The following is a 26252-nucleotide window of genomic DNA, read 5'->3' as shown; positions in this document are numbered from 1 at the left end:
GTTTCCAAATTTTAAAAAGTATAAAAATAGGTCTGGGAATGTAGCCCAGAGGTAGAACAGTTTCCAGGAACCCCAGTACCACGAAAGAAAGAAAGAAAGAAAGAAAGAAAGAAAGAAAGAAAGAAAGAAAGAAAGGGAAAAGAAGTATGATACTCCTTGGTTCTATCCCCAGTACCACAAACAAACAAACAAAAATAGCTGAGCATGGTGGTGCATGTTTGTAATCCCAGTACTTGAGAGGCTGAGATACGAGGATCTAGGTTCATGGCCAGCCGCCGCAACTTTGTGAGGCCTTGTGCAAAGACCCTGTTTCAAAATGATGAATAAAAATAGGGCTGGGGGTGTAGACTGTCCCTGGGTTCCATCCCCAGTACCAAAAGAAAAAAAAAAAGATTAGGAAATACCTAATAGTCATTCAACTTTTTTTTTTTTTTTTTTTGAGGGTTTGGGGATGAAACCCAGGGGCATTTGACCTCTGAGCTACACCCCCTGCCCTATTTTTAATTCTTTATTTGGAAACAGGGTCTCACTAACTTGCAGAGGGCCTCACTAAGTAGCTGAGGCTGTCCACAAACCGCGATCCTCCGGTCTCAGCCTCCCAAATGCTGGGATTACAAGCGTGCGCCACCACGGCCAGCTGTCACTCAACTATTTATACAAAGCAATATGAGCTGGGTGCAGTGGCATATGCCTATAATCCCAGCTACTTCGTAGGCTGAATAGGATTGCAAATTCCAGACAAACCCTCCTAATTTAGTGAGATCCCATCTCAGAACTTAAAACAGAGTCGGAGGTGCAGGTCCGTACTTGTCTGTATAGTACTTGTACTTGTATAGTTTCGGCAGTACTGGGGATGGAGACCCTGGGTTCCATCCCCAGTGCTGCCGAAAACAAACAAGAGCAATATGAAAGCTGTAGATCAGCCGGGCGTGGTGGGCACGCTTGTCATCCCCGCGCTTGGGAGGCGGAGACAGGAGGATCGCGCAGGTTCGAAGCCAGCCGCGCGCTGGCTTAGGAGACCCTGTTTCCAAAATGAAAATGTAAAAATAGGTCTGGGAGTGGAGCCCCGAGGTAGAAGGGCTTCCAGGAACCCCAGTACCACCAAAAAAAAGAAAGCTGTAGATCAAAGAGGCCAAAGCCGCGCGTGGTGGCGCACACTGCTGATCCCAGTACTCGGGAGGCTGAGCTACTTAGTGAGGCCCGCTGCAACCTAGTGAGACCTTACTTAAAGTGAAGAATAAAATATAGGGCTGAGGGTGTAGCTAGGAGGTAGAAGCCCCCTGGGTTCAATCTCTAGTACTGCAAAAATAAATAAATAAATAAATAAATAAATAAATAAACAAATAAAAAGCCAATGCTAGGAAAGAAGCCCACGGAGGGCAGAAGGAAATGGTGATGAGACGGGTGTAACTTGTGTTGATGTGGGCGTGCTTATTTCTTTTTTTCTTTTTGTACTGAGGAGATTAAGTCCAGGGGCACTCCATCTCCAAGCTACACCCCAAGACTGATTTTTAATTTCTTATTTGGAAACAGGGTCTCGCTAGGTTGATGAGAGTCTCACTACTTGCTAAGGCTGTCCTCAAACCTGCAATCCTCTGTCTCAGCCTCCCAAGTACTAGAACTAGAAGCGGGCGCCACCATGCCCAGTTCAGGGGTGCTTATTTCTGACTAATCTACAACTGAATTTCAGATATTGACTGATTTGTATTCATGATTATGTAAATGTGTAAGTTAAACTTTGCAAGCACCTCTGATTCACTGTGACTCTTTACCCTGAAGATTGCTACCTCATCCATGAAAAGCAATCTGACTGCCCCTTGAGTGACTGGTCAAGGGCTTTCCTAGCTGGGTGCCCTTGAGAGATAAGGTCTTGATGGCAGCGAGACAGCCGTCCAGAGCCCTCTGCTGGCCATGCTGGGGCTCAGCTGGGCTGGGACTGGTGAGAACAGCCTGTGCGTGGCTGGTGAGAACACCTCAACAGAGATGATAATGCAATGAAAGCCAGTGGCGGGACAGCCCGGGCGGCCGAGGGCATGGGTGTCGCGGTGAAGCCAGGTCTGGTACTTCTGGACCTGCTGCTGGTGCGTCAGGGCAGCAGGGCCTGGGACAGCAGTTCCTGATGCCTTCCTCGGTTTCCTAAGCTCGCTGGAGGGACACCATACCCACTCTTGCTCAATCAGCAGTGGGCTCAAGCTCTGCACTAGCACCCTCTTCCCTCACCTCCCCTACCCATCTTTTTTTTTTTTTTTTTTTTGGTACTAGGAGATTGAACCCAAGGGGAGGGTTCTATTGCTGAGCTACAACCCCAGTCTTGCTAAGTGCCCGAGACTGGCCTCGGACCTGCCACCATCCTCCACCTCAGCCTCCTCCCTAGCACTGGGATTATAGGCGAGCGGCACCACGCTGGCTTCCTCTACCAGTCTTCACCCCGCCTTCCCTGTCCACCTCCCAATTCACCCTGCATAACCAGCCCACATTTCCCTCCCAGAGAACAGGAGGCGCTTCCTCATCCGGCCACTGTGGATGACGAGGTCAATCCTCCGCAGACTTAGTTTATTGCCTCAATGTCGACATAACACGGTTAACTCAAATCCTCTGTGACTGCGCACAGTAAAGGCCAGAGAAAAGGTTACAGACGAGTGTATCCCCCCACACCAGCTCTGTGAGTGCCATGTTACTCACTTCTGTCCTTTTTATTCAGTCCTGCGCTGGACGTGTCCACTTCCGGAGGGTCAGACAACGTGCCGACTGCAAGTGCCTCAGATCGAGGGTGGGTGTGGCAGGCCAGAGCCTGAGCAGCAGCTCCACCGGCGGTGGGCAGTGCGCTCCGGGGCTGCTGCAGGGAAGGCCGGGATGAAAGGTGGCTGCTGCCCTGGTGTCCCGAGCACCTCCCTCAACATCCCCAGGACGGGCGCTGCCCCTGAGGCTTTTGAAGCCAGCCTCCTCCCAGCTCATCAGGGCTACCCGAAGGCGCCGGGTTCCTGTGTCGTCCCAGGAGGAAGGGTGTAGAGAAGCTTGTGGAGAGCAAAGCACTTGCACAATCTTGCCTATGACTCCCGCTGCTCCCCAGCTCCAGCTCCAGGCCGCCACACTGTGTGCTGTCAGGGGTGGCCTCTGCCACACTCCAGGAGAGAGGTTTTCAGAGGTTCTAAGCTTTTTCCAGAAAGCAAGATAAGGTAAGGCAACCTAAGAAAAGAAATCACTCACATCTGTGGAGAAAATTAAACTTGTTTATTAATCTGTGTAAACATTTTGCAGCTTGGGCAGAGAGAAGGAACAGCCAGTAGGGACAGCCTTCCCAGCGGGGAGCACAGATGGGTGTTCAGGCCGCCCCAGACCAACTGGAAGGAAATGTAGTGACAGCTTACAGAATATTTTTACCACATTTAAACAAAATAAAATTTATCTGTAATGATCACGCTGACATTCCATTTTAAAGGAGCTAACACTTGTATTTTTGAGGTTTTAGAATGATACTCAGTTTGCCAGGCGTGGTGGCGCACGCTTGTAATCCCTGCGCTTGGGAGGCTGAGACAAGAGGATCACACAGTTTCGAAGCCAGCCTCAGCTACTTAGTGAGGCTCTCAGCAACTTAGTGAGCCCTGTTTCCAAACAAAGTATAAAATAGGTCTGCGAGTACAGCCCGGAGGTAGAAAAGCCCCTAGATTCCACCCCCAGTACCACACACACACACACACACACACACAAAAGAATGATACTCGGTGTTAGACGTGTCCTTGTACAGACAGACTCCTACTTGCTTCAGCAGGATCTGCCAGCTTACACGAGAGCACGCTAATTCTCAGTCCAGCCTTCGCTCTGGGTGACGAAACAAGCTGGAGGGAGAAAGTAAAAGGAGACAGAGGGTTAGCTTCAAACACCGCCTCGCGTGTGAAGTTGAAAGCCAGTAACTACAAAGTGAGAGCTGCAGTGGAGCTTTTACAAGGCTGACATAAACTTCCAGCTGGGCGTGGTGGCGCACGCTTGTCATCCCAGCATTCGGGAGGCTGAGACTGGAGGATGGCGGTTCGTGGACAGCCTCAGCTACTTAGTGAGGCCCTCTGCAATTTAGTGAGACCCTGTTTCAAAATAAAGAATAAAAATAGGGCAGGGGGTGCAGCGCGGAGGTTGCACGCCCCTGGGTTCCATCCCTAGACCTGTAAACAAACAAACAAACAAACAAAAAACCATAAACTTCAATTAAAGCGGCAGTAGCGGAAAGTCCAGACCCAGGCAGAGCAGTCAGAACTACAGGTCTGCCTTCTGCAGGGATTCTGTAAAAATCCACGCCACATTTCATGAAGCTTCTCTCAGGGGGGGAAAGCTGGGATTACAAGTCCCACAACGTGAAGGTTTACTGTGTCTTAAAGCATGAAGGGTGCCAGGTTAGCATGCAGCACTGATGCAGTCTGTTGGACCACAGGGAAATGGAGAGTGGTTTAATAATAGTCTTATTTTGTTTATGTATTTATGTATTGATTTGTGTGTGGTACTTGGATTGAACCCAAAGGCATTCTACATCTAAGCTATAATCCAGCCCTATCTTATTTTTATTTATTTGTACATTTATTTATTTATCTATTTTTACTTTTTGTATTAGGAATTGAACCGAGGGGCATTCTACCTCCAAGCTACACCCCTAGCCCTATTTTTTACTCTTTATTTTGAAACAAGGTCTCACTAGATTGCTGAGAATCTCACTATTTGCTGAGGCTGGCCACAAACCTGTGATCCTCCTGTCTCAGCCTCCCAGGTTCTAGGAATACAGGTGTGCACCACCATGCCCTGATCAGTGCTTGCATTATATACTTATTTAATTTATTTTGGTACTGGGGATGAAACCCAGGGGCATTCTAATTCAGAGATACACCCCCAGCCTACTTTACCGTTTTATTCTGAAACAGGGTCTCACTGAGTTGTGGAGGACCTCAGAAAGTAGCTGATGCTGGCTACGAACCTGCGATCCTCCTGTCTCAGCCTCCCAAGTACTGGGGCTACAAGTGTGCGCCACCATGTCCAGACAATGTTTGCCTTTTTGTTTCTATTTTCTCACCAGCATACTGTGGTTTTCTTGAGGCTACATGGCAGGAAATGACATTGTTCTGGCCACTGACGGCGTGTGCTCACAGTATGTTTTAAACTTTTCCAGGCGTGGTGGCACATCATGCTTGTAATCCCAGCATTCAGGAGGCTGAGACAGGAGTATCGTGGTTGAAGGACAGCCTCAGCTACTTAGCAAAGCCCTTTGCAACTTGGTGAGATCCCTGTTTCAAAATAAAGAATTAAGCCGGGTGTGGTGGCACACGCTTGTAATTCCCCACGTTTGGAAGGCTGAGACAGGAGGATCGCACAGGTTCAAAGCCAGCCTCACCTGGTTTAAGAGACCCTGTTTTCAAATAAAATATAAAATAGGTTTGGGAGTGTAGCCCGGAGGTAGAAGGCCCCTGGGTTCCATCCCCAGTACCACCAAAAAACAAACAAACAAACAAAAAACAAATAAAGAATTTTAAAAAATAGGGCTGGGAGTGTCACTTGGAGGTAGAATGCCCCTGGGTTCCATCTCCAGTACCAATAAATAAATAAATAAATTCTCAATATTAAGTCCTAAGACAGTAAATATCTGTAGGTACACCTCACATAAACCACAGCACAACAACCTTTAGGAGTGTGAACATGGGAAGGAAGAGATACACATGCTGCGGTCCCCCATGTGACCGGGTTGGGGGGATGGCGACCCTGTTTGGTCTCACTCTCCTCACTTGAGCAAGGGGAGTTTCTCTCCCATCCCTCTCATCCCTTTCCACACCTTTACACTAAGATCCTACGATCCTCTCACATTGCGCTGTGTGCGCTCGGCAGGGCCTTCAGAGTTCTCCAGTCATAGGCCGTCACAGGCTTCGTGAGGTTAACCAAGCTCCGGCATCATGCAGGCTGATGAGTGGTGAGACTGGGATTCATCCCAGAAGCTAATCACTGCCCACGCTACTCACCACCTCACTGAGCCAGGAGCAGCTCTGCACTGCAGGGAGGGCTCTGGGAGGCTTCCAAATGCTGGGATTACAAGTGTGTGCCACCACACCTGGAGGATAGTCTCCTTCCTTTCTTTCTTTCTCTCTTTCTCTCTTTCTTTCTTTTCCTTCCTTCCTTCCTTCCTTCCTTCCTTCCATCTTTTTTTTTTTTTTTTTTGGTGGTAATGAGGTTCCTGGAAACCCTTCTACCTCCTGGCTACACTCCCAGACCTATTTTATATTTTTTATTTGGAAACAGGGTCTCTTAAGCCAGCAACACTGGCTTCGAACCAGCGTGATCCTCCTGTCTCCACCTCCCAAGCGCGGGGATTACAAGCGTGCGCCACCAGGCCTGGCCCTTTCTTTCTTTCACGGTACTGGGGATGGAACCCAGGGGCATTGTACCTCCAAGCTACAGCCCAGCCCTTTTTTTAAATCTTTTTATTTTTGAAACAGGGTCTTTTGAATTATGAAGAGCCTTGCTAAGTAGCTGAGGTTGTCCGTGAATCGTGATCCTCCAGTCTCCGCCTCCCGAATGCTAGGATCACAAGCGTGCACCACCAGGCCCAGCTTCAAGGATACTTTCTTTGTTGGTCTATTTCTTCTGCATCGTCTGAGACTCCCTTTACACTATATAAAGAAATCTGAGTATTTCCATTGTTTCTCGGATAGCCAGTCCTTCTGCACATTTGGGAATTGGGCATTATTAACAATAATGCCTGGGCTGGGGAATAGCTCAGTGGCAGAACATTTGCTTAGTATGAGCAGGGCCCCGGGTTCAATCCTCAGCATCACATACACACGCGCGCGCACACACACACACACACACTTATTGGATCATATTGTATAAATATATGGAATATATTACTGCAAAATACACTAACTTTTAAATAAATTTTGCTTCTTTCCAAAAGAAATCGCCACTTCAGTGCTGTTTTCTGTTCATCTGACATGGCAAGGAACTCATTTACCTGGGTAAAATAAATAAATAAGATCAAACATATTCTTTTTTTCTTTCTTCTATTTTTTTGGGGGGATATGGGGAATTGAACCCAAGGGCATTCTACTCCTGAGCTAAAACCCCCAGCTCTATTTTATTTTATTTTGAAAAAGTGCCTCACTGTTTCATGCCACTGCACCTGGCATAAAACTCTATGTTTGAGGAAAATAATTCAATTTGAAAATATTTCTAGATTATAGGTGTGGTAGCACAGACTTGTAATCTCAGTACTTGGGAGGCTGAGATAGGAGGATCACAGGTTTTTGGTCAGCCTTAGCTACTTAATGAGGACCCCTGCAACTTAGTGAGACGCTGTTTCAAAATAAAAAATAAAAATAGGGCTGGGAGCCAGACCTGGTGTCGCATGCTTGTAATCCCAGCATTTGGGAGGCTGAGACAGGAGGAATCACACAGATTCGAAGCCAGCCTCAACTACTTAGTGAGGCTCTCAGCAACTTAGTAAGACCCTGTTTCCAAACAAAATAGAAAATAGGTCTGGGAGTATAGCCTGGAGGTAGAAAGCCTCTGGATTCCACCCCCAGTACCACCAAAAAAAAAAAAAAAAAAAAAAAAAAAAGAATAAAAAATAGGGCTGGGGGCAGGGCATGGTAGTGCACGCTTGTAATCCCAGCATTCGGGAGGCTGAGACAGGAGGATTGTGGTTCTTGGACAACCTCAGCTACTTGGTGAGACCCTGTTTCAAAATAAAGAATACAAAATAGGGCAGGGGGTATAGCTTAGAGGTCGAATGCCCCTGGGTTACACCTCTAGTCACACACACACACACACACACACACACACACACACACACACACACACGGGGCTGGGAGTGTAGCTTGGAGGTAGAATGTCCCTGGGTTCAATCCCCAGTACTGCAATACATATATATTTCTTTCTATTTGTTATTTACCGTACAGCCCAAAGTCTCCTCAGCAGTATTTCCTGTGAGACTGCAGGAATGGAGGGTACCAGTGTGGTCAGTAAAATCAACCAGCATATGGAAGCTGGGAAAAACAGATTTAAATCCCAAAGAATCTTTGTTGCAAGTTGTACAAGTGTTGGACGCTTCATTGACAATATAACCACAGCCGGAGCTGGAAAGAAACAGAGAGATGACAAACTGCTGTCCTAGGGATTTGACCTCTAGCTGCGCAGTGCACAGTGCAGGACCTGTGCATTCTTAAGAGAACCAAACAAACTTCCTCTGCGGTCCACCTCAGTCCCTGCACTTGGGGTCATCTGAGGCTGGGGCCTGTCCCCCTCTCTCCTTCCGTCCCTCCCTTCCAGCCAGACTTCCTCTCCTGCTCCCCAGTCCACACCCCTTCCCTTCCCAGAAGAGCTGACATGTAGAGACGGTGGGCACGTCTGCTCCTGGGTGGAGTGCGTCATTCCATCTCCTCACTGGGAGTTGAGGGGAGAAACTGCTCACCCGATGATCGTCCTGCACATGTGCAAAACCCCACAGGGCTAGGCAGGCTCGCATCTTAATGCTATTAGAACTGCTAGTGACACATCCTCTCGTCAGTGATGGTTATATGCTACTCCTTATTTCTGAAGGAGGCCTTACTTTAGCATTTTAAGTAGGTTTTTGTGTAGCCACAATCAATTTCATATTAAATTTAAATGAGGCCCTTTGCAACGCAGAGCCTGTTTCAAAATAAAGAATAAAAAGTAGGGTTATGGGTGTAGCTCAGTGGTAGATCACCCCTGGGTTCAACCCCCAGTGCTGCAAAAATAAAATAAAATAAAGTAAAAAATAAAAAGGACTTGAGTATGGCTCTGAGGTAGAATGCCCCTGGATTCAATCCCCAATACCAGCACCACCAAAAAAAAAGAAAAGAAAAAAATCAATTACAAAATCCATAGGGCAACTGTCTAAGTATCATTTTAGACATTTCTTGTCAAGCGGTGTCCTTTGGCCATGGTTGCTAAGTCTACTAGAGCTTACTTTCTCTGCAAACAAATACGAGCCTTGACCTAGGAGAGCCTGGAGGGCGTATGCTTCATGCAGTGGAGGATAATGTTTGTAACGGCTAGCATCATAGAGCTGGAAGACATGACAACAGCATAGACTGTTTTCTTTTTCTTTTTCTTTATTTTTTTTTCAGTACTGGGAATAGAACCCAGGGGCATTCTACCTCCAAGCTACACCCCCAGCCCTGGTTTTTATTCTTTATTTTGAAACAGGGCCTCACTAAGTTGAGGCCGTCTAACTAAGTAGCTGAGGCTGGCCACAAACTGTAATCCTTCTGTCTCAGCCTCCCAAGTACTAGATTACAAGTGTGTGCCACCAGTCCTGGCTACCAACACAGTTTTCTACCGATTTATAAGAAAAGTTTGTCATCCCTGGTAAAATTTTAGGGCAGTATTATATATTTATCTTTTAGGGGTGAAATATATTTTATGTTAAAAGTTAGTTATTATCTTTGAATCTAAATAGTTTGCTGTGATTAGGAGATGGTGGCACATGCCTGTAAACCTACTACTTGGGAGGCTGAGACGAGGATCACAGGTTCATGGCCAGCCTTAGTAACTTAGTGTGGCACTCTGCAATTTAGTGCGACCCTGTTTCAAAATTAAAGAATAAACTGAGACAGGAGGATCATAGTTCACAGACAGCCCCTGCTACTTAGCCCTTTGCAATTCAGTAAGAACCTGTTTCAAAATAAAGAACAAAAAGTTGGGCATATTGCCGCATGCTTGTAATCCCAGTACTTGGGAGGCTAAGACAGGAGGATCAGGGTTCTTGGCCAGCCTCCACAACTTAGTGAGACTCTGCAACTTAGTGAGACCTTGTTTCAAAATAAGGAATAAAAAACAAGTCTGGGTGTATCTCAGAGGTAGAATGCCCCCTGGGTTCTATCACCAGTACTGAAAAAAAAAAAAAAAAAGAAAAGGAAAAGGAAAAGAAAAGAAAGAATTAAAAATTAAAAATAGGGCTGGGAGCTGGGTGTTATGGTGCACACTTGTAATTCCAGCATTTGGGAGGCTGAGACAGGAGGACTGTGTAGGTTCAAAGCCACCCTCAGCTACTTAGTGAGGCCTTTGCAACTCAGTGAGACCCTGTTTCAAAATAAAGAATAAAAAATAGGGCTGTGAGTGTCGCTTGGAGGTAGAATGCCCCTGGGTTCCATCCCCAATACCGCAAAATAAATAAAAATAGGGCTGGGGAGCCAGACATGGTGGCACATGTTTGCAATCCCAGCATTAGAGAGGCTGAGACAGGAGGATTGTAGTTCGCAGACAGCATCAGCTACTTAGGCCCTTGCAACTCAATGAGACCCTGTTTCAAAATAAAGAATTAAAAAAAAAATAGGGCCGGGGGTGTAGTTCGAAGGTACAATGCCCTTGGGTTCCATCCCCAGTAACACACACACACACACACACACACACACACACACACACAATAGGGCTGGGGTGTAGCTCAAAAGTAGAATGCCCCTGGGTTCCATCCTCAGTACCACAAAAATAAATAAATAAATAATAAAATAATAGAATAAAATTGGGGTGGGTGTGTAGCTTGGAGGTAGAATGCCCCTGGTTTCCATCCCTAGTACCACTAAATATTAATTAATTAATTAATTAATTAATTATATAGGGCTAGGGACATAGCTCAGAGGTAGAACACCTTGGGTTCAGTCCTGAGTGTTAGGTCAGAGGCTGCTTGAAGCCTGGCGGGTTTCATAGCCACTACTCTGTGGGTTCCACAACCACAGCTGTACCAAAATAACACAGGGCAGTCTGATGCAGTAAGGAGTATTAACAAAAACAAGAAAAGAGTCACAGGGAGAGTATTCCAACCTTGACTGTAAAATTCTGACCTTGACCATGAAGGTCAGCCCTCACCACCCATGAGCAGCTGGCTACTCCTAAACCAGGCGCTCCCGCTCTGCTCCCTGATGTAAAAGCGTCTCGCTTCCCCTTAGCACTGCTGCTCTCTGAGACAGCTCAGCAGCTAATCTCGCCTGCAATAGACTTTCCCTAACTGGACTAGCCACCAGCTCTCTAGTCTCGTGGGCCTGCGGATCACCTTAAACCTAGTACCACAATAAATAAATAATTTTGCTGAGGAAACTTTTTATTAGTTTGTTTATTTTGTGCTTGTGTTATACTGGGGATTGAACCCAGGGGCATTCTACCTCTGAGCTCCACTGTATTACTGCATGGACCACCATGCCTGGCTAGTTCTATTTATGTACTTCTCTCATATAAATAAACACTGTCAAAGGATAGCTTTAACTTTGATAGAGTCTAAAATTTATTAACAGTAATTATTTCTTACATAAATAATTTTTCTCCTTACCATCTATTTCGAACTACTTTGATGGTTTCATCGTCAATGTCCAGGGTGGAAATGTAAGCGTAAAGAATGCCACAGACAGGATCGGCTTTCCTGTCATTCTTCACTGCTTTTACCTTTAGCTGCTCGACTGTATAGATATCAACTATTGTATTTACTAAAAATAAAGAAAAGCATTATAGTTCCATATATATTCTAAGAACTAGAAAGGACTATATCCAAATAGAAAGCTATAAAGTTCACAAGAGAACATTTAAAGAAAAAGTGTTATATTTGCTATATTATTTTTTTCTCTATCTCTTTCTTTCTTTCTTTCTTTCTTTCTTTCTTTCTTTCTTTCTTTTTTTCTTTTTCTTTCTTTCTTCTTTCTTTCTTCTTTTTTTTTTTTTTTTGTGGCACTCGGGATTAAACCCAGGGATATTTTTCCTCTGAGCTACACCCAAAGCCCTATTTTATCTTTATATTTTATTTTTGCAGAATTGGGGATTAAACCCAGGGGCATTCTACGTCCAAGCTATACCCCAGTCCTATTATTCATTCTTTATTTGAAACAGAGTCTCACTAAGTTGTGGAGGGCCCCACTAAGTAGCTGAGGCTGGCCGGGGATCCTCCTGTCTCAGCCTCCCGAGTACTGGGATTACAAGCCAAGGGATACAGATCCAAGTAGAATGCCCCTGGGTTCCAATCCCCAGTACTACACACACAAAAAGTCAAATGATAAAGTATCACTTACAATTTATAGATTCTTTCAAATAACTCTCAATTTCATCAATCGGGACACTTGTTTCTTTATTTTCTCTTATAAACTTCAGTAGGACATTAGCTTCTGGTGTATCTTGAATTGAAAATGAATAATAAGGAAAAGGCAAATTGGTTGTCTTTTAAATCACTGTGAAGGATCCAGAATGATCATGTTTTCTTTTTTGTCTTGGGGACTGAACCCAAAGGTATTCTACATCTGAGCTATACCCCACTAATTGATTGATTGATTGATTGACTGATTGTACTGGGAATTGAACCTCTGAGCTACATACCCAGACTTATTTTTTTCCTTTTTTTGAGTACTGGGGATGGAACCCAGGGGCATTCTACCTCCAAGCTACACCCCCTGCCCTATTTTTTATTCTTTATTTTGAAACAGGGTCTCACTGAGTTGTAAAGGGACTAACTAAGTAGCTGAGGCTGTCTGCGAACTGCAATCCTCCTGTCTCAGCCTCCCAAATGCTGGGATTACAAGCATGCACTACCACACCCAGCTCCCAAACCTATTTTATCTTTTATTTTGAAATAAGGTCTCACTGAGTTGCAGAGGGCCTCACTAAGTAGCGGAGGCTGGTTGTGTACCTATAATCCTCCTGTTGCAGCCTCCCCAGTAGTAGGATTATAAGTATGTGCCACCAAACCTGGCTCCATTTATTTATTTATTTATTTATTTATTTATTTATTTATTTATTTATTTATTTATTTTGTGTATGGTACTGGGGATTGGATCAGGGGCATTCTACCTGAGTGACACCCCCAGCGCTATTTTATTTTTTATTTTGAAACAGGGTCTCAGTAAGTTGCTAAGGGCCTAAGTTGCTAAGGCTGGCTGTGAACTTGTGATCCTCCTGTCGCAGCCTCCCAAACACTGGTATTACAAGCATGCACCACCACACCTGGCTATTTTTTTCTTTTTTTCTTTTTTTCATACTGGGAATGGAACCCAGGGGGCATTCTACCTCCAAGCTATACCCCCAGCCCTGTTTTTATTTTCTTATTTTGAAACTGGGTTTCACTGAGTTGCAAAAGGCCTCACTAAGTAGCTGAGGTTGTACTCGAACTGCAATCTGCCAGTCTCAGCCTCCCAAATGCTGGAATTACAAGTGTGTGCCACCATGCCCTGTTGCTATTTTTATTTTGAAACAGGGTCTCACTAGGTTGTTGAGAATCTCACGGGTATTACTTACTGAGGCCCATTGCAACTCAGTGAGACCCTGTTTCAAAATAAAGAATAAAAAGTTGGGCTAGGGGTATAGCCCAGAGGTAGAATGCCCCTGGGTTCAATCCCCAGTACCAATAAATAAATAAATAAATAAATAAATAAATAAATAAATAAATAAGACTAGGATGTAGCTGAGAGGTAGACCTGGGTTTAATCCCCATCACCCCACACACACAATTTTTATACATTTTTTAAAATAAAAATATAAAAAAGCTCATTCTGATTTTTTTTTTTTTTGCAGGTCTGGGGATGGAACCCAGGGGCATTCGACCTCTGAGCTACACCCCCTGCCCTATTTTTTATTCTTTATTCTGAAACCGGGTCTCACTGAGTTGCAGAGGGCCTCACTAAGTAGCTGAGGCTGTCCGTGAACTGCGATCCTCTGGTCTCAGCCTCCCGAATGCTGGGATTACAAGCGTGCGCCACCACGCCTGGCTTCATTCTAATTTTTTTAAAGTCATATAAATCAGTTTTCCCTTTTCAGTTAAATTAAACCAAGAGCTGGGCTGGTGGTGCATGCCTGTAATCCCAGTACTTGGGAAGCTGAGGCCAGAGGTTTGCAGGTTCAAGACCAGCATTTAGTGAGACCTGCTTCCAAATAACCTAGGATTGGGGGTATAGCTTGGAGTTAGAATGCCCTGGGTTCAATCCTCAGCACCACAAATAATAAACAAACAAACAAACAAACTCAACATGCATTTTATTCTTAAATACACCACACAAATACTGGAATATGTGCATGGTCGTTTCCAAAGAGGTGAAAAACTTCAGAAGCTTTTTACCTGGGTTAGTCGTAATAATAGTTTTTGAGATTACAGTTGCTGTCATGCAGTTCCGAAATTTGTCGAAATTGATTCTTATATCTGAGGCAAATATTACTGTTTTGGGGAAAAGCCATTTCAAAATTATTACAGGGGAGAATAAATGATAACTATTTAATGCAATCATAAAACTAAGATACCTGTTTCTCGGGGCATCCAGCTCTGTGCAAGTAGAATGGATTCATTATCCCAACTGTATTTGTTTAAAAAGAAGTGACACAAGAATACATTAGAAGCTGGGCGTGGTGGTACACACTTGTAATCCCTGTTCTTGAGAGGCTGATATAGGAGGATCGCACCGGTTCAAAGCCAGCCTCAGCTACTTAGTGAGGCTCTCAGCAACTTAGTAAGACTCTGTTTCCAAATAAATTATAAAATAGGTCTGGGAGTATAGCCTGGAGGTAGAAAGCCGCTGGGTTCCACCCCCAGTAACACCAAGAAAAAAAAAAAAAAGAATACATTACATTAGAGCCGAGCGTAGTGGCGCACACTTGCAATCCCAGCATTGGGAGACTAAGACAGGAGGATCGTGGTTTATGGACAGCCTCAGTTACTTAGTGAGGCCCTCTGCAACTTCATGAGACCCTGTTTCAAAATGAAGATAAAAAATAGGCTTGGAGGTGTAGCTTGGAGGTAGAATGTCCTTGGGTTCCATCCCCAGTACCACAAAATAAATAAATAAATAAATAAATAAATAAATAAATAAATAAATAAATAAATAAATAAAACATTAGAAAAATCTGATGGCAGACTTCCGGGAAGATGGTGACCGAGTAAAGCAGCGTTTACGAATCCCGCTAACAATCCATCTTTATTACTACAAAATCAGCGCTTTTCATAGCCAGAAAACACCACCAGCAGAGAAATAAAAACTGCAAGTACAAGGAACAGAGAGAAGGCAGGTTAGAAGAACGGCCAATGCCAGAGAGGAAACCAGCCCGCATTCCAGCGGCGGCGGAGCTGCGCCGCCGGCACCATCTTTCCTCACAGCGCTGGGCTCCAGAGAGGAGGGGGACTCAGAATGGAGCTCAGACCCGGAGAGGAGATATGTTGGCCTCATGGCCTGGACATGGCAGCAGCGCCATACTGCTGCTGGCATCGGAGAATTTGCCGGACGGCTCCAGACCAGCGCACTCAACCAGCCACCAGGCTCCAGAGAGGAGGGGCAGACAGCGAGCAGAGGTGAGCAGCTGCGGAACACCGGGTGTAATTCAGCAGTTTTTTCGGTGCAAGGAGCGTCTAAAGCTCCCAGGGGCCAGGCTCAGCACGCCCTCCAGGGACTCAGAGTGGAGCTCAAAACCAGAAAAGAAATATGCCAGCCTCATGCCCGAGGGTGTGGCATCGGCGCCATATTGCCTTCAGTGGTGGCAGCGAGTTACTGTTCATTGTCATTTTGTAAAGCAGAGAAACAAAATTTGGGTGTTCATGGTTCCTGACTTCTGACCCCTGCTACTCCACCATCACCCAACCCCCACCACCCAGAAAAGTACTCTTTACCTGTTAACTCTTCTAAATCCATATTACTAAGACTGGACTATACACAATACCCACAATCGATGGGAAGACAACAGAAGAACAGGCCTGAGAACGTTGAAAATATGAGAACCAGGAATAGCGGAGAAATGAGAGAAATCAAGAATACTGACCTACAAGAAATGCAAGAAGGGGAGTTCAGAATCTTGATTTACAATATGATGAAAGGATTTAAAACAAGTCTAGAGGAGATGAAAGATGAGTTGGAAACACTAAGAAAGAATCAGAAAGAGGTCTGGAATGAAATGAAAGAGTCAATAAGTAAAATGAAGGCAGGAATAGAAAGAAATTCTGGAAGATTAGATGAAATGGAAAACAGAATATCAATGTTAGAAGACAGTACATCCAAAACCGAAAATATTGTCAGCGATGTACAGAAATCTTTACAGCAACAAAATCTAAACATCCAGCAAATATGGGATAATATGAAGCGTCCTAACTTACAGATAATAGGCATTGAAGAAGGGATAGAGGTACAGACCAAGGGCATCTGTAATCTCTTCAAAGAAATAATCTCAGAGAATTTTCCAAACATGGAAAGAGATTTGGATCTTCATGTCCAAGAGGCATACAGAACACCATTGAGACAGGACCAAAGAAGGACCTCCGCAAACCACATAATAGCCAAAATGACCAATATAGAGGCCAAGGAAGGAATCTTAAAAGCAGTGAGAACAAAAGGACGGGTGACACCGGGCGTGGTGGCGCACGCTTGTCATCCCCGCGCTTGGGAGGCAGAGACAGGAGGATCGCGCAGGTTCGAAGCCAGCTGCGCGCACTGGCTTAAGAGACCCTGTTTCCAAATAAAAATGTAAAAATAGGTCTGGGAGTGTAGCCCAGAGGTAGCAGGGCTTCCAGGAACCCCAGTACCACAAAAAAAAAAAAAGGACGGGTGACATATAGAGGCAAAACAATAAGAATCACCCCAGACTATTCAACCCAGGTCAGGAATGCTAGGAGAGACTGGTATGATGTGATTCAGACCCTGGAAGAAAATAACTTCCAACCAAAACTACTCTAGCCAGCAAAACTACTATTCAAAATCAACGGGGAAACAAAAGTATTTCGGGATAAACAGAATCTTAAAAAATTCATGAACTCAAAGCCGACACTAGAGAAAATTCTTAAAGAAATAAACCATAAAGAAGAAAAAAGAAGCAGACTTCAGAACCAGAGAAGAGAGGAAGTTCGTAAGTGGGCCATTTAAGTAAAGAAGAAAGACAAAACCACCCAATAGTAGACAGAACACAAAATGGCCGAAAACAAAAATCATATTTCAATAATATCTCTTAATATCAAAGGACTTAACTCACCAATAAAAAGACATAGACTGGCAATGTGGATTAAAAAACATAATCCAAATATATGCTGCCTGCAAGAAACCCAACTTATAGCCAAAGACATTCACAGACTGAAAGTGAAAGGATGGAAAAAGATATACCGTGCTACTGGAGACCAAAAAAGAGCAGGGGTAGCAACCCTGATATCCAACAAAACAAACTTTAAACTAAAACACATCAGAAGAGACAAATCAGTACACTTCTTTTTATTGAAAGGATCAATAAACCAAGAAGATATAATGATAGTAAATATTTATGCCTCAAACGTGGGTGCAACCATGTTTATAAAACAAACCCTTCTGGACATCAGATCCCAAATAGAACCAAATACAATAATTCTGGGAGACTTTAATATGCCTCTCACACCACTGGATCGATCTTCAAGGCAAAAGATGAGTAAAGACTCCTTAGAACTAAAGAAAACCATAAACCAAATGGACCTAATAGACATTTACAGAATATTTCAGCCAGGAACTACAGAATACACATTCTTCTCAGCAGCCCATGGAACCTTCTCCAAAATAGAACACATCCTGAGTCACAAAGAAAGTGCCTGCAAATTCAAAAAATGTAATATAATTCCTTGCATCTTTTCAGACCATAATGGAATAAAAGTAGAAATCAACAACAGGAAACTCAAAAGAAATTATTCAAATATATGGAGATTGAATGATACACTATTGAATGATGAATGGGTAAGAGTGGAAATTAGGGAAGAAATAAAGAAATTTATGGAAACAAATGAAAACAGAGACACAACCTACCAAAATCTATGGGACACTATGAAGGCAGTATTAAGAGGAAAGTTTATTGCATTGAGTACCCACATAAGAAGGACAGAGAATCACCAGGTAAAGAACCTAATGACACAACTCCAGGACCTAGAAAGACTGCAACAGTCTATTCCCAAAGCCAGCCGAAGGCAAGAAATTATTAAAATTAGAGCAGAAATAAATGAAATAGAGAACAAAAAAACAATTCAAAGAATCGATAAAACAAAAAGCTGGTTCTTTGAAAAGATTAATAGAATTAATAAACCCCTGGCCAACCTAACCAAAAGAAAAAGAGAATCAACTCAAATTATCAAAATTAGAAATGAAAAAGGAGATATCACCATAGATAGTGAAGAAATTCAAAAGATTATCAGAAACTATTTTAAAAATTTATACTCCAATAGACTAGAAACATGGAAGAAATTGATAGATTTCTAAGCACAGTTAACCTTCCTACACTCAACCAAGAGGACATAGCAAGCCTAAGCCAACCAATAGCAATGAAAGAAATAGAAATGGCAATAAAAATTCTTCCACCAAAGAAAAGCCCAGGCCCAGATGGGTTTCCAGCTGAATTTTACAAAACCTTCAGTGAACAACTAATACCAATACTTCAGAACTTGTTCTGAGAAATTGAAAGAGATGGAACTTTCCCAAATTCCTTCTATGAGGCCAGTATCACATTAATCCCCAAAACAAATAAAGATACCTCAAGAAAGGAAAACTACAGACCAATATCCTTAATGAACATAGATGCAAAAATTCTAAACAAAATACTAGCCATACGCATTCAAAACTATATCAAGAGAATAATACATCATGACCAAGTTGGTTTCATCCCAGAAAAACAAGGCTGGTTCAACATATGCAAATCAATACATGTTATTCACCACATAAATAGATCCAAGAACAAAAACCACATCTTCATAGCAATAGATGCTGAAAAAGCATTCGACAAAATCCAACACCCATTTATGTTAAAAACACTGCAGAAAATTGGGATAGAAGGAACGTACCTCATCATTAAGGCAATATACTGTAAACCCAAAGCCAACATTATATTGAATGGGGAAAAACTGCAAGAATTTCCGCTACAGTCAGGAACAAGACAAGGATGCCCACTATCACCACTCCTTTTCAATATAGTGCTTGAGACTCTTGCTGCAGCAATCAGACAAGAGAAAGAAATCAAAGGAATCCACATAGGAAGAGAGGAATTAAAATTATCCTTATTCGCAGATGGCATGATCCTTTATCTGGAAGACCCAAAGAACTCAACCAAAAGACTTCTGGAGCTGATTGACAAATTCAGCAAAGTCGCAGGATACAAAATCAACCTAAAGAAATCAATGGCTTTTCTTTACGCCAACAATAAATGCACAATGAAAGAAACAAAGAAAGCAATTCTATTCACTATAACCTCAAAACCAATAAAATACCTAGGAATAAACCTAACCCAAGATGTAAAAGACCTCTACAGCAAAAACTATAAAACATTAAAGAAAGAAATTGAAGAAGACCGTGGAAGATGGAAAGACCTCCTGTGCTCATGCATAGGTAGAATAAATATCATCAAAATGGCCATTCGCCAAAACTGACCTATAGATTCAATGCAATTCCCATTAAAATACCAGCGACATTCTTCAGAGACCTAGAAAAATCAATCATGAACTTTATATGGAGAAAGAAAAGACCCAGAATAGCCAAAGCAATTCTCAGCAATAAGAAACATGCAGGAGGCATCACAATCCCAGACTTCAAATTATACTATAGAGCAATAGTAGTAAAAACAGCATGGTACTGGCACAGTAACAGATATACTGACCAGTGGATTAGAATAGAAGATACAGAAACAAACCCACACATCTTTAGTCAATTAATCTTTGACAAAGGGGCCAAACACATACGCTGGAGAAAAGATAGCCTTTTCAACAAATGGTGCTGGGAGAACTGGCTATCCATTTGTAGAAAGATGGAACTAAACCCCTCTATCTCACCATGCACAGGAATCAACTCAAGATGGATCAAAGATTTGGAAATTAGACCTGAGACTGTGAAGTTATTAGAGGAGAGCATAGGTTCAACACTACAATATATTGGCACAGGCAGTAACTTTCTCAATAAAACCTCCAAAGCTCAGGAAATTAAAGCAAGAATTAACAAGTGGGATAGCATCAAACTAAAAAGTTTCCTTTCATCAAAGGAAACCATCAGTAACCTAAAGAGGAAGCCTACAGAATGAAAAAAGATCTTTACCACTCTGATAGGGGGCTAATATCCAGAATATACAAAGAGCTCAAAAGACTCTACACTAGCAAAACAAACAACCCAATCAAGAAATGGGCAAATGAACTGAATAGACACTTCACAAAAGAAGAGATACAAAGGGCCAAGAGATACATGAAAAGATGTTCTACATCACTGGCCATCAGGGAGATACAAATGAAAACCACACTGAGATTCCATCTAACCCCAGTCAGAGTGGCAAGCATAAAGAAATCAAATAACAAGAAATGCTGGTGAGGATGTGGGGAAAGAGGAACTCTTTTACACTGTTGGTGGGAATGCAAACTAGTTCAGCCACTATGGAGATCTGTGTGGAGATTCCTAAGAAAGCTAGGAATAGATCCACCATATGATCCAGCTATACCACTCCTGGGTATCTTTCCTAAGGGGTTGAATTCAGAGAACTACAGCAACACATATGCATACCTATGTTCATAGCAGCGCAATTCGTAATAGCCAAAATATGGAACCAACCCAGATCTCCATCAACAGATGAATGGATAGCAAAACTTTGGGAAATACACACAATGGAATTCTATTCAGACATAAAGAAGAACAAAATTATATCAGTTGCAAGAAGATGAAAAGTCCTGGAGAACATTATGTTAAGTGAGATCAGCCAAGCACAGAAGGAGAAAGTACATATGTTTCCTCTAATATGCCCAAACTAGGAAATACAGAGGATACCAGTGGGACTCCAGATAATGGAGGGGAAATATCAGCAAAGTTAGAATGGAAAGATAGGAGAGGAGGAAGGCTGATCTTGATTAATGAGGGTCTACATCTGAATATGTGTAAAATTATGAATATGACATGGTTATCCTGGACAACCATTGGTGGGAGGGGGAAAAGAGAACGGGGGTAGGGAGAGAGGGCACCAAATATAGTTTAAATGTATACCATTTATGTTCAATAAAAAATTTGTTTTAAAAAAATCTGATGGCGACAAATTATGTACAGGAAAAAAAACAAAAACAAAAACAACAACCTTTCTCAGTGGCTGGGATTAGCAATACCCCGGAGAAGTAAAAGGTGGAGTTCTTCTTGTGGGGTTTACAGAACACTTAAAATATCTGTATGGTGAATCATTTTTAAGCTTTATTTAATTGATTATTTTATTTTGCAATACTAGGGATTAAACTCAGGCACATTCTACCTCTGAGCTATATCCCTAGCCCTATATTTTATTTTTATTTTGAAACAGGGTCTCACTGAGTTGTGCAGGGCTTCACTAAGTAGCTGAAGCTGGCCACAAACCTGCGATCCTTCTGTCTCAGCCTCCTAAATACTGGGATTACAGGCATGCACCACCACACCCAGCCTGATTCTTTTAATACACTCATGTCTATCAAGCTCTTGACTAACTCTATTTTCCCAGTTCTTGGTCCCTCTAGACATATCAAATATATATTTATGATTCGTGTGATTTTAATGTTTAATTTGATGCTTAAAAAGTAAACATTTACACCGGGCATGGTGGTGCACACTTGTAATCCCCGCGCTTGGGAGGTGCAGACAGGAGTATCGTGCAGGTTTGAAGCCAGCCTCGCTGGTTTAAGAGACCCTGTTTCCAAATAAAAATATAAAATAGGTCTGATAGTATAGCCCGGAGGTAGAAGGGTTTCCAAGAACCCCAATATCACCAAAAATAAATAAATAAATAAAAATAAATAAATAAATAAATAGGGCATGGTGGCGCATGCTTGTAATCCCAGCACTTGGGAGGCTGAAACAGGAGGATTGCAGTTCACAGACAGCCTTAGTTACTTAGTGAGGCCATTTGCAACTCAGTGAGGGCCTGTTCCAAAATAAAGAATAGAAAATAGACAAGCCGGGCTGGCTTGTCTATTTTTCCACAATTTAGTGAGACCCTGTTTCCAAATAAGAAATAAAATCAGGCTGAGGGCATAACTTGGAGATAGAATGCCTCTGATTCAATCCCCAGTACCAAAAAATAAATAAATAAACATTTATCTGGGTATGGTAGCACACACCTGTAATCCCAGTACTCAGGAGGCAGAGACAGGAGGATTGCAGTTCGCTGACAGCCTTAGCTACTTAGCGAGGCCCTTTGCAACTCAAACCCTGTTTCAAAAAATAAAAAGACTAGCCAGGCATGGTGGCACACACTTGTAATCCCTTGCTTGGGAGGCTGAGACAGGAGAATCACACAGGTTCAATGCCAGCCTCGGCTAGTTAGTGAGGCTCTCAGCAACACAGCAACTTAGTGAGACCCTGCTTCCAAATAAAATATAAAATAGGGCTGGAGTATAGCCCAGTACCATACACACAAAAATAAATAAATAAATAAATAAATAAATAAATAATAATAATAATAAATAATAAATTGCATTCAGGAGGCTGAGACAGGAGGATAGTGGTTCGTGGACATCCTCAGCTACTTAGTGAGGCCCTCTGAAACTCAGTAAGACCCTGTTTCAAAATAAAGAATAAAAATTAGGGCTGGGGATTTAGCTCAGAGGTAGAATGTCCCTGGGTTGTGTCCCTAGTACCACAAAAAAAGTAAACATTTATGTGCTGATCATAGTGGTGTACACTTAAAATTACCGTACTTGAAAGGCTTAGACAGGAGGATATTAGGTTCTTCACAGCCAGCCTCAACTTAGGCCCTCTGCAACTTAGTGAGATGATGTTTCAAAATAGAGCTGAGGATGTAGCTCAGAGGTAGAATGCCCCTGGTTCCATCTCCAGGACCACAAAATAACAACAAAATAATAAGCTGGGCATGGTGATGCATGCCTATAATCTCAGTATTTAGGAGACTGAGACAAAATGATTGCAGGTTTGAAGACAGTCTCAGCTTTTTTTTTTTTTTTTTTTTTTGGTGGTACTGGGGTTCCTGGAAATCCTTCTACCTCCGGGCTACACTCCCAGACACCTATTTTTTATTTTTTTATTTGGAAACAGTGTCTCTTAAGCCAGTGCAGCTGGCTTCAAACCTGCGCAATCCTCCTGTCTCCGCCTCCCAAGCTCGGGGATTACAAGCGTGTGCCACCACGGCCAGCCTCAGTCTCAGCAATTTAGTGAGACCTTGTTTCAAAATAATAAAATAGAACTGAGAGCCAGGTGTTGGTGGCACACTTTTGAAATCCCAGTACTTGGGAAGCTGAGACAGGAAGAGCTCAGGTCACAGCCAGGTTCAGCAACACGAGGCCACTGCAACTTAGTGAGACCCTGTTTCAAAATAAATAGTAAAATAGGACTGGAGGGATAGCTCAGAGGTAGAATACCTTTCAGTTCAATTCCCAATAAAACACACACACACACACACACACACACACACACACACACGATTGGGGGTAGAGCTGACAGGTAGAATGCCCTTGGGTTCAAGACCCAGTACCACACACACAAAATAAACAAGCAAATAAATAAACAAAATAAAACAAAATAGGGTTGAGGTATAGTTCAGAGGTAGAATGCCCCTGAATTCAATCCCCAGTACTACAAAAAAAAAATTTTTTTTTTAATTGCTGGGCGTGGTGGTGCACACTTGTAATCTCAGTACTTGGGAGGCTGAGACAGGAGGATCGCAGTGTGTGGCCCGCCCCAGCTACTTAGTGAGGCCCTTTGCAACTCAGTGAGACCTTGTTTCAAAGTAAAGAATAAAAAATAGGGCTGGGGGTGTAGCTCAGAGGTAGAACTTCCCTGGGTTCAATCCCCAATAAACAAATAAATAATGTGCCTAATTGGACTGGAGACCTAGCTTAGTGGTAGGGCATATGTGTAGCAGCCATGAGGCACTGTGTTCAGTCCCCGGTACACTTCTCTCTTCGCTCACTGAAATCAATGTGCCTCCCTGTGACCTGACCTTGCATCCTTCTCTGATGACAGCAATGCTCCGAGCCAGAGGTGAGGCCCCTTCCCTTTTGGAGGACCTTCTCAGGACCCCACCCAGTGACATAAGGAAAGCATTCTGACTTTGTGATAACAGCAGGATGTCACAGGTTGGAATAAATGTGGGAGGTTACCAGGTCATTGCAAAAGAAGACTCCGTTTCATCATAGAGCTTAACTTCACATCTCTGGCCTTTTCTTCGGTCTGAAGTTGTAAAATATTTTGGTTCTCCAACCTTAAAAATGAAAGGAAATCATTATTCTTCACTGATAGAGGTAGACACATTTAAATATTTGTTGATAGAAATACTCAAATATTTACGTGTGTGTGTGTGTGTGTGTGTGTGTGTGTGTGTGTGTGTGTTTCTGGGAATTGAACCCAGGGAATTCTACCTCAAAGCTCTACCCCAGACCTTTTTTTTTTTTTTTTTTTTTTTTTTTTGCAGTACTGGGGATGGAACCCAGGGGCATTCTACCTCTGAGCTATACATTCCCAGTCCTGTATTTTAGTCTTTTTAGCTATTTTATTTTATCTTATTTATTTATTTTTGTGTGTATGGTACTGGGCTATACTCCAGCCCTATTTTATATTTTATTTGGAAGCAGGGTCTCACTAAGTTGCTGAGTTGCTGAGAGCCTCACTAACTAGCCGAGGCTGGCATTGAACCTGTGTGATTCTCCTGTCTCAGCCTCCCAAGCAAGGGATTACAAGTGTGTGCCACCATGCCTGGCTAGTCTTTTTATTTTTTGAAACAGGGTTTGAGTTGCAAAGGGCCTCACTAAGTAGCTAAGGCTGTTAGCGAACTGCAATCCTCCTGTCTCTGCCTCCTGAGTACTGGGATTACAGGTTTTTGTGCTACCATACCCAGATAAATGTTTATTTATTTATTTTTTGGTACTGGGGATTGAATCAGAGGCATTCTATCTCCAAGTTATGCCCTCAGCCTGATTTTATTTCTTATTTGGAAACAGGGTCTCACTAAATTGTGGAGGGCCTCGCCAAGTTGCCAAGGCTGGCTTCGAACCTGCAATCCTCTTGTTTCAGTCATCCAAGTATTGGGATTAGAAGAGTGGAAAATCAGAGGTAGAAAGCCTCTGGGTTCCACCCCCAGTACCACAAAAAAAAAAAAAAGAAGAAGAGTGGGCAATCATACCTGGCTTAAATATTTTTACTTTTTGGTCTCTCCTCTCCTCTCCTCTCCTCTCCTCTCTCTCTCTCTCTCTCTCTCTACTTTCCTTTTTTTCCTCTGGTACTGAGGATGGAACAACCCAGGGGTTTTCTACTTCCGAGCTACACTTCTAGCCTGATTTTTTTATTCTTTATTTTGAAACAGGGTCTCACTAAGTTGAGGAGGGCCTCACTAAGTAGCTGAGGCTGGCTGTGAACCTGAGATCCTCCTGTCTCAGCCTCCCAAATGCTGGGATGACAAGCATGTGCCACCATGCCCAGCTAAATGTTTACTCTTTTTTTTTTTTTTTTTTTGGTGGTACTGGGTTCCTGGAAGCCCTTCTACCTCCGGGCTACACTCCCAGACCTATTTTATATTTTTGAAACAGGGTCTCTTACGCCAGCACTGCTGGCTTCGAACCTGCGCGATCCTCCTGTCTCCGCCTCCCAAGCGCGGGGATTACAAGCGTGCGCCACCACGCCCGGCTACTTTTTTTTTTTTTTTTTTTTGACAGGTCTGGGGATGGAACCCAGGGGCATTCGACCTCTGAGCTATACCCCCTGCCCTATTTTTTATTCTTTATTTTGAAACAGGGTCTCACTAAGTTGCGGAGGGCCTCACTAAGTAGCTGAGGCTGGCTTCGAACCTGTGGGATCCTCCTGTCTCAGCCTCTCATGCAAGGGGATTACAAGGGTGGTATGCCACCACACCCGGCTAATGTTTACTTTTTTTTTGGGGGGTAGTACTGGGTTTCCTGGAAACCCTTCTACCTCAGGGCTACACTCCCAGACCTATTTTATATTTTTATTTGGAAACAGGGTCTCTTAAGCCAGCACAGCTGGCTTCGAACCTGTGGGATCCTCCTGTCTCTGCCTCCCAAGGACAGGGATTACAAGCGTGCGCCACCACGCCCGGCTTAATGTTTACTTTTTAAGTATCAAATTGGACATTAAAATCACAAGAACCATTAATATTAATATGTATTTGACAATTTTAAGGCACCTTCTATATAAACTAAATGTGTTCAACTGTAAGTTACACACACTTTTTTTTTTTTTTTTTTTTTGTGGTACTGGCGTTCCTGGAAGCCCTTATACCTCCAGGTTACACTCCCAGACCTATTTTATACTTTTTTATTTGGAAACATGGTCTCTTAAGCCAGCATGGCTGGCTTCGAACCA

The 26252-nt window shown here is 43.1% G+C and overlaps 1 protein-coding gene across 2 annotated transcripts in view; it reads right to left on the bottom strand.

The window, feature by feature from the left end:
- Positions 1 to 3725: 3725 nt before the first annotated feature.
- The window catches only part of MEIOB (meiosis specific with OB-fold), a gene marked incomplete at both ends in the record, with an annotated part of 44655 nt that continues 22128 nt past the window's right edge, over positions 3726 to 26252 (bottom strand). The window contains 8 exons of one of the 2 annotated variants that reach the window (XM_080702582.1): positions 3726 to 3836; positions 6893 to 6979; positions 7919 to 8102; positions 11312 to 11465; positions 12042 to 12143; positions 14075 to 14170; positions 14254 to 14306; positions 24038 to 24138. In XM_080702582.1, the coding sequence (XP_080558708.1) occupies positions 3726 to 3836; positions 6893 to 6979; positions 7919 to 8102; positions 11312 to 11465; positions 12042 to 12143; positions 14075 to 14170; positions 14254 to 14306; positions 24038 to 24138 (888 nt within the window). The remainder of the gene's footprint in view (positions 3837 to 6892; positions 6980 to 7918; positions 8103 to 11311; positions 11466 to 12041; positions 12144 to 14074; positions 14171 to 14253; positions 14307 to 24037; positions 24139 to 26252) is intronic. The other variant, XM_080702583.1, reaches the window with a different exon arrangement.

Source organism: Muscardinus avellanarius (genome assembly GCF_963383645.1).
Source record: "Muscardinus avellanarius genome assembly, chromosome: 10".
NCBI classification, from domain to species: Eukaryota; Metazoa; Chordata; class Mammalia; order Rodentia; family Gliridae; genus Muscardinus; species Muscardinus avellanarius.
This window is presented reverse-complemented; position numbering and strand designations above follow the sequence as displayed.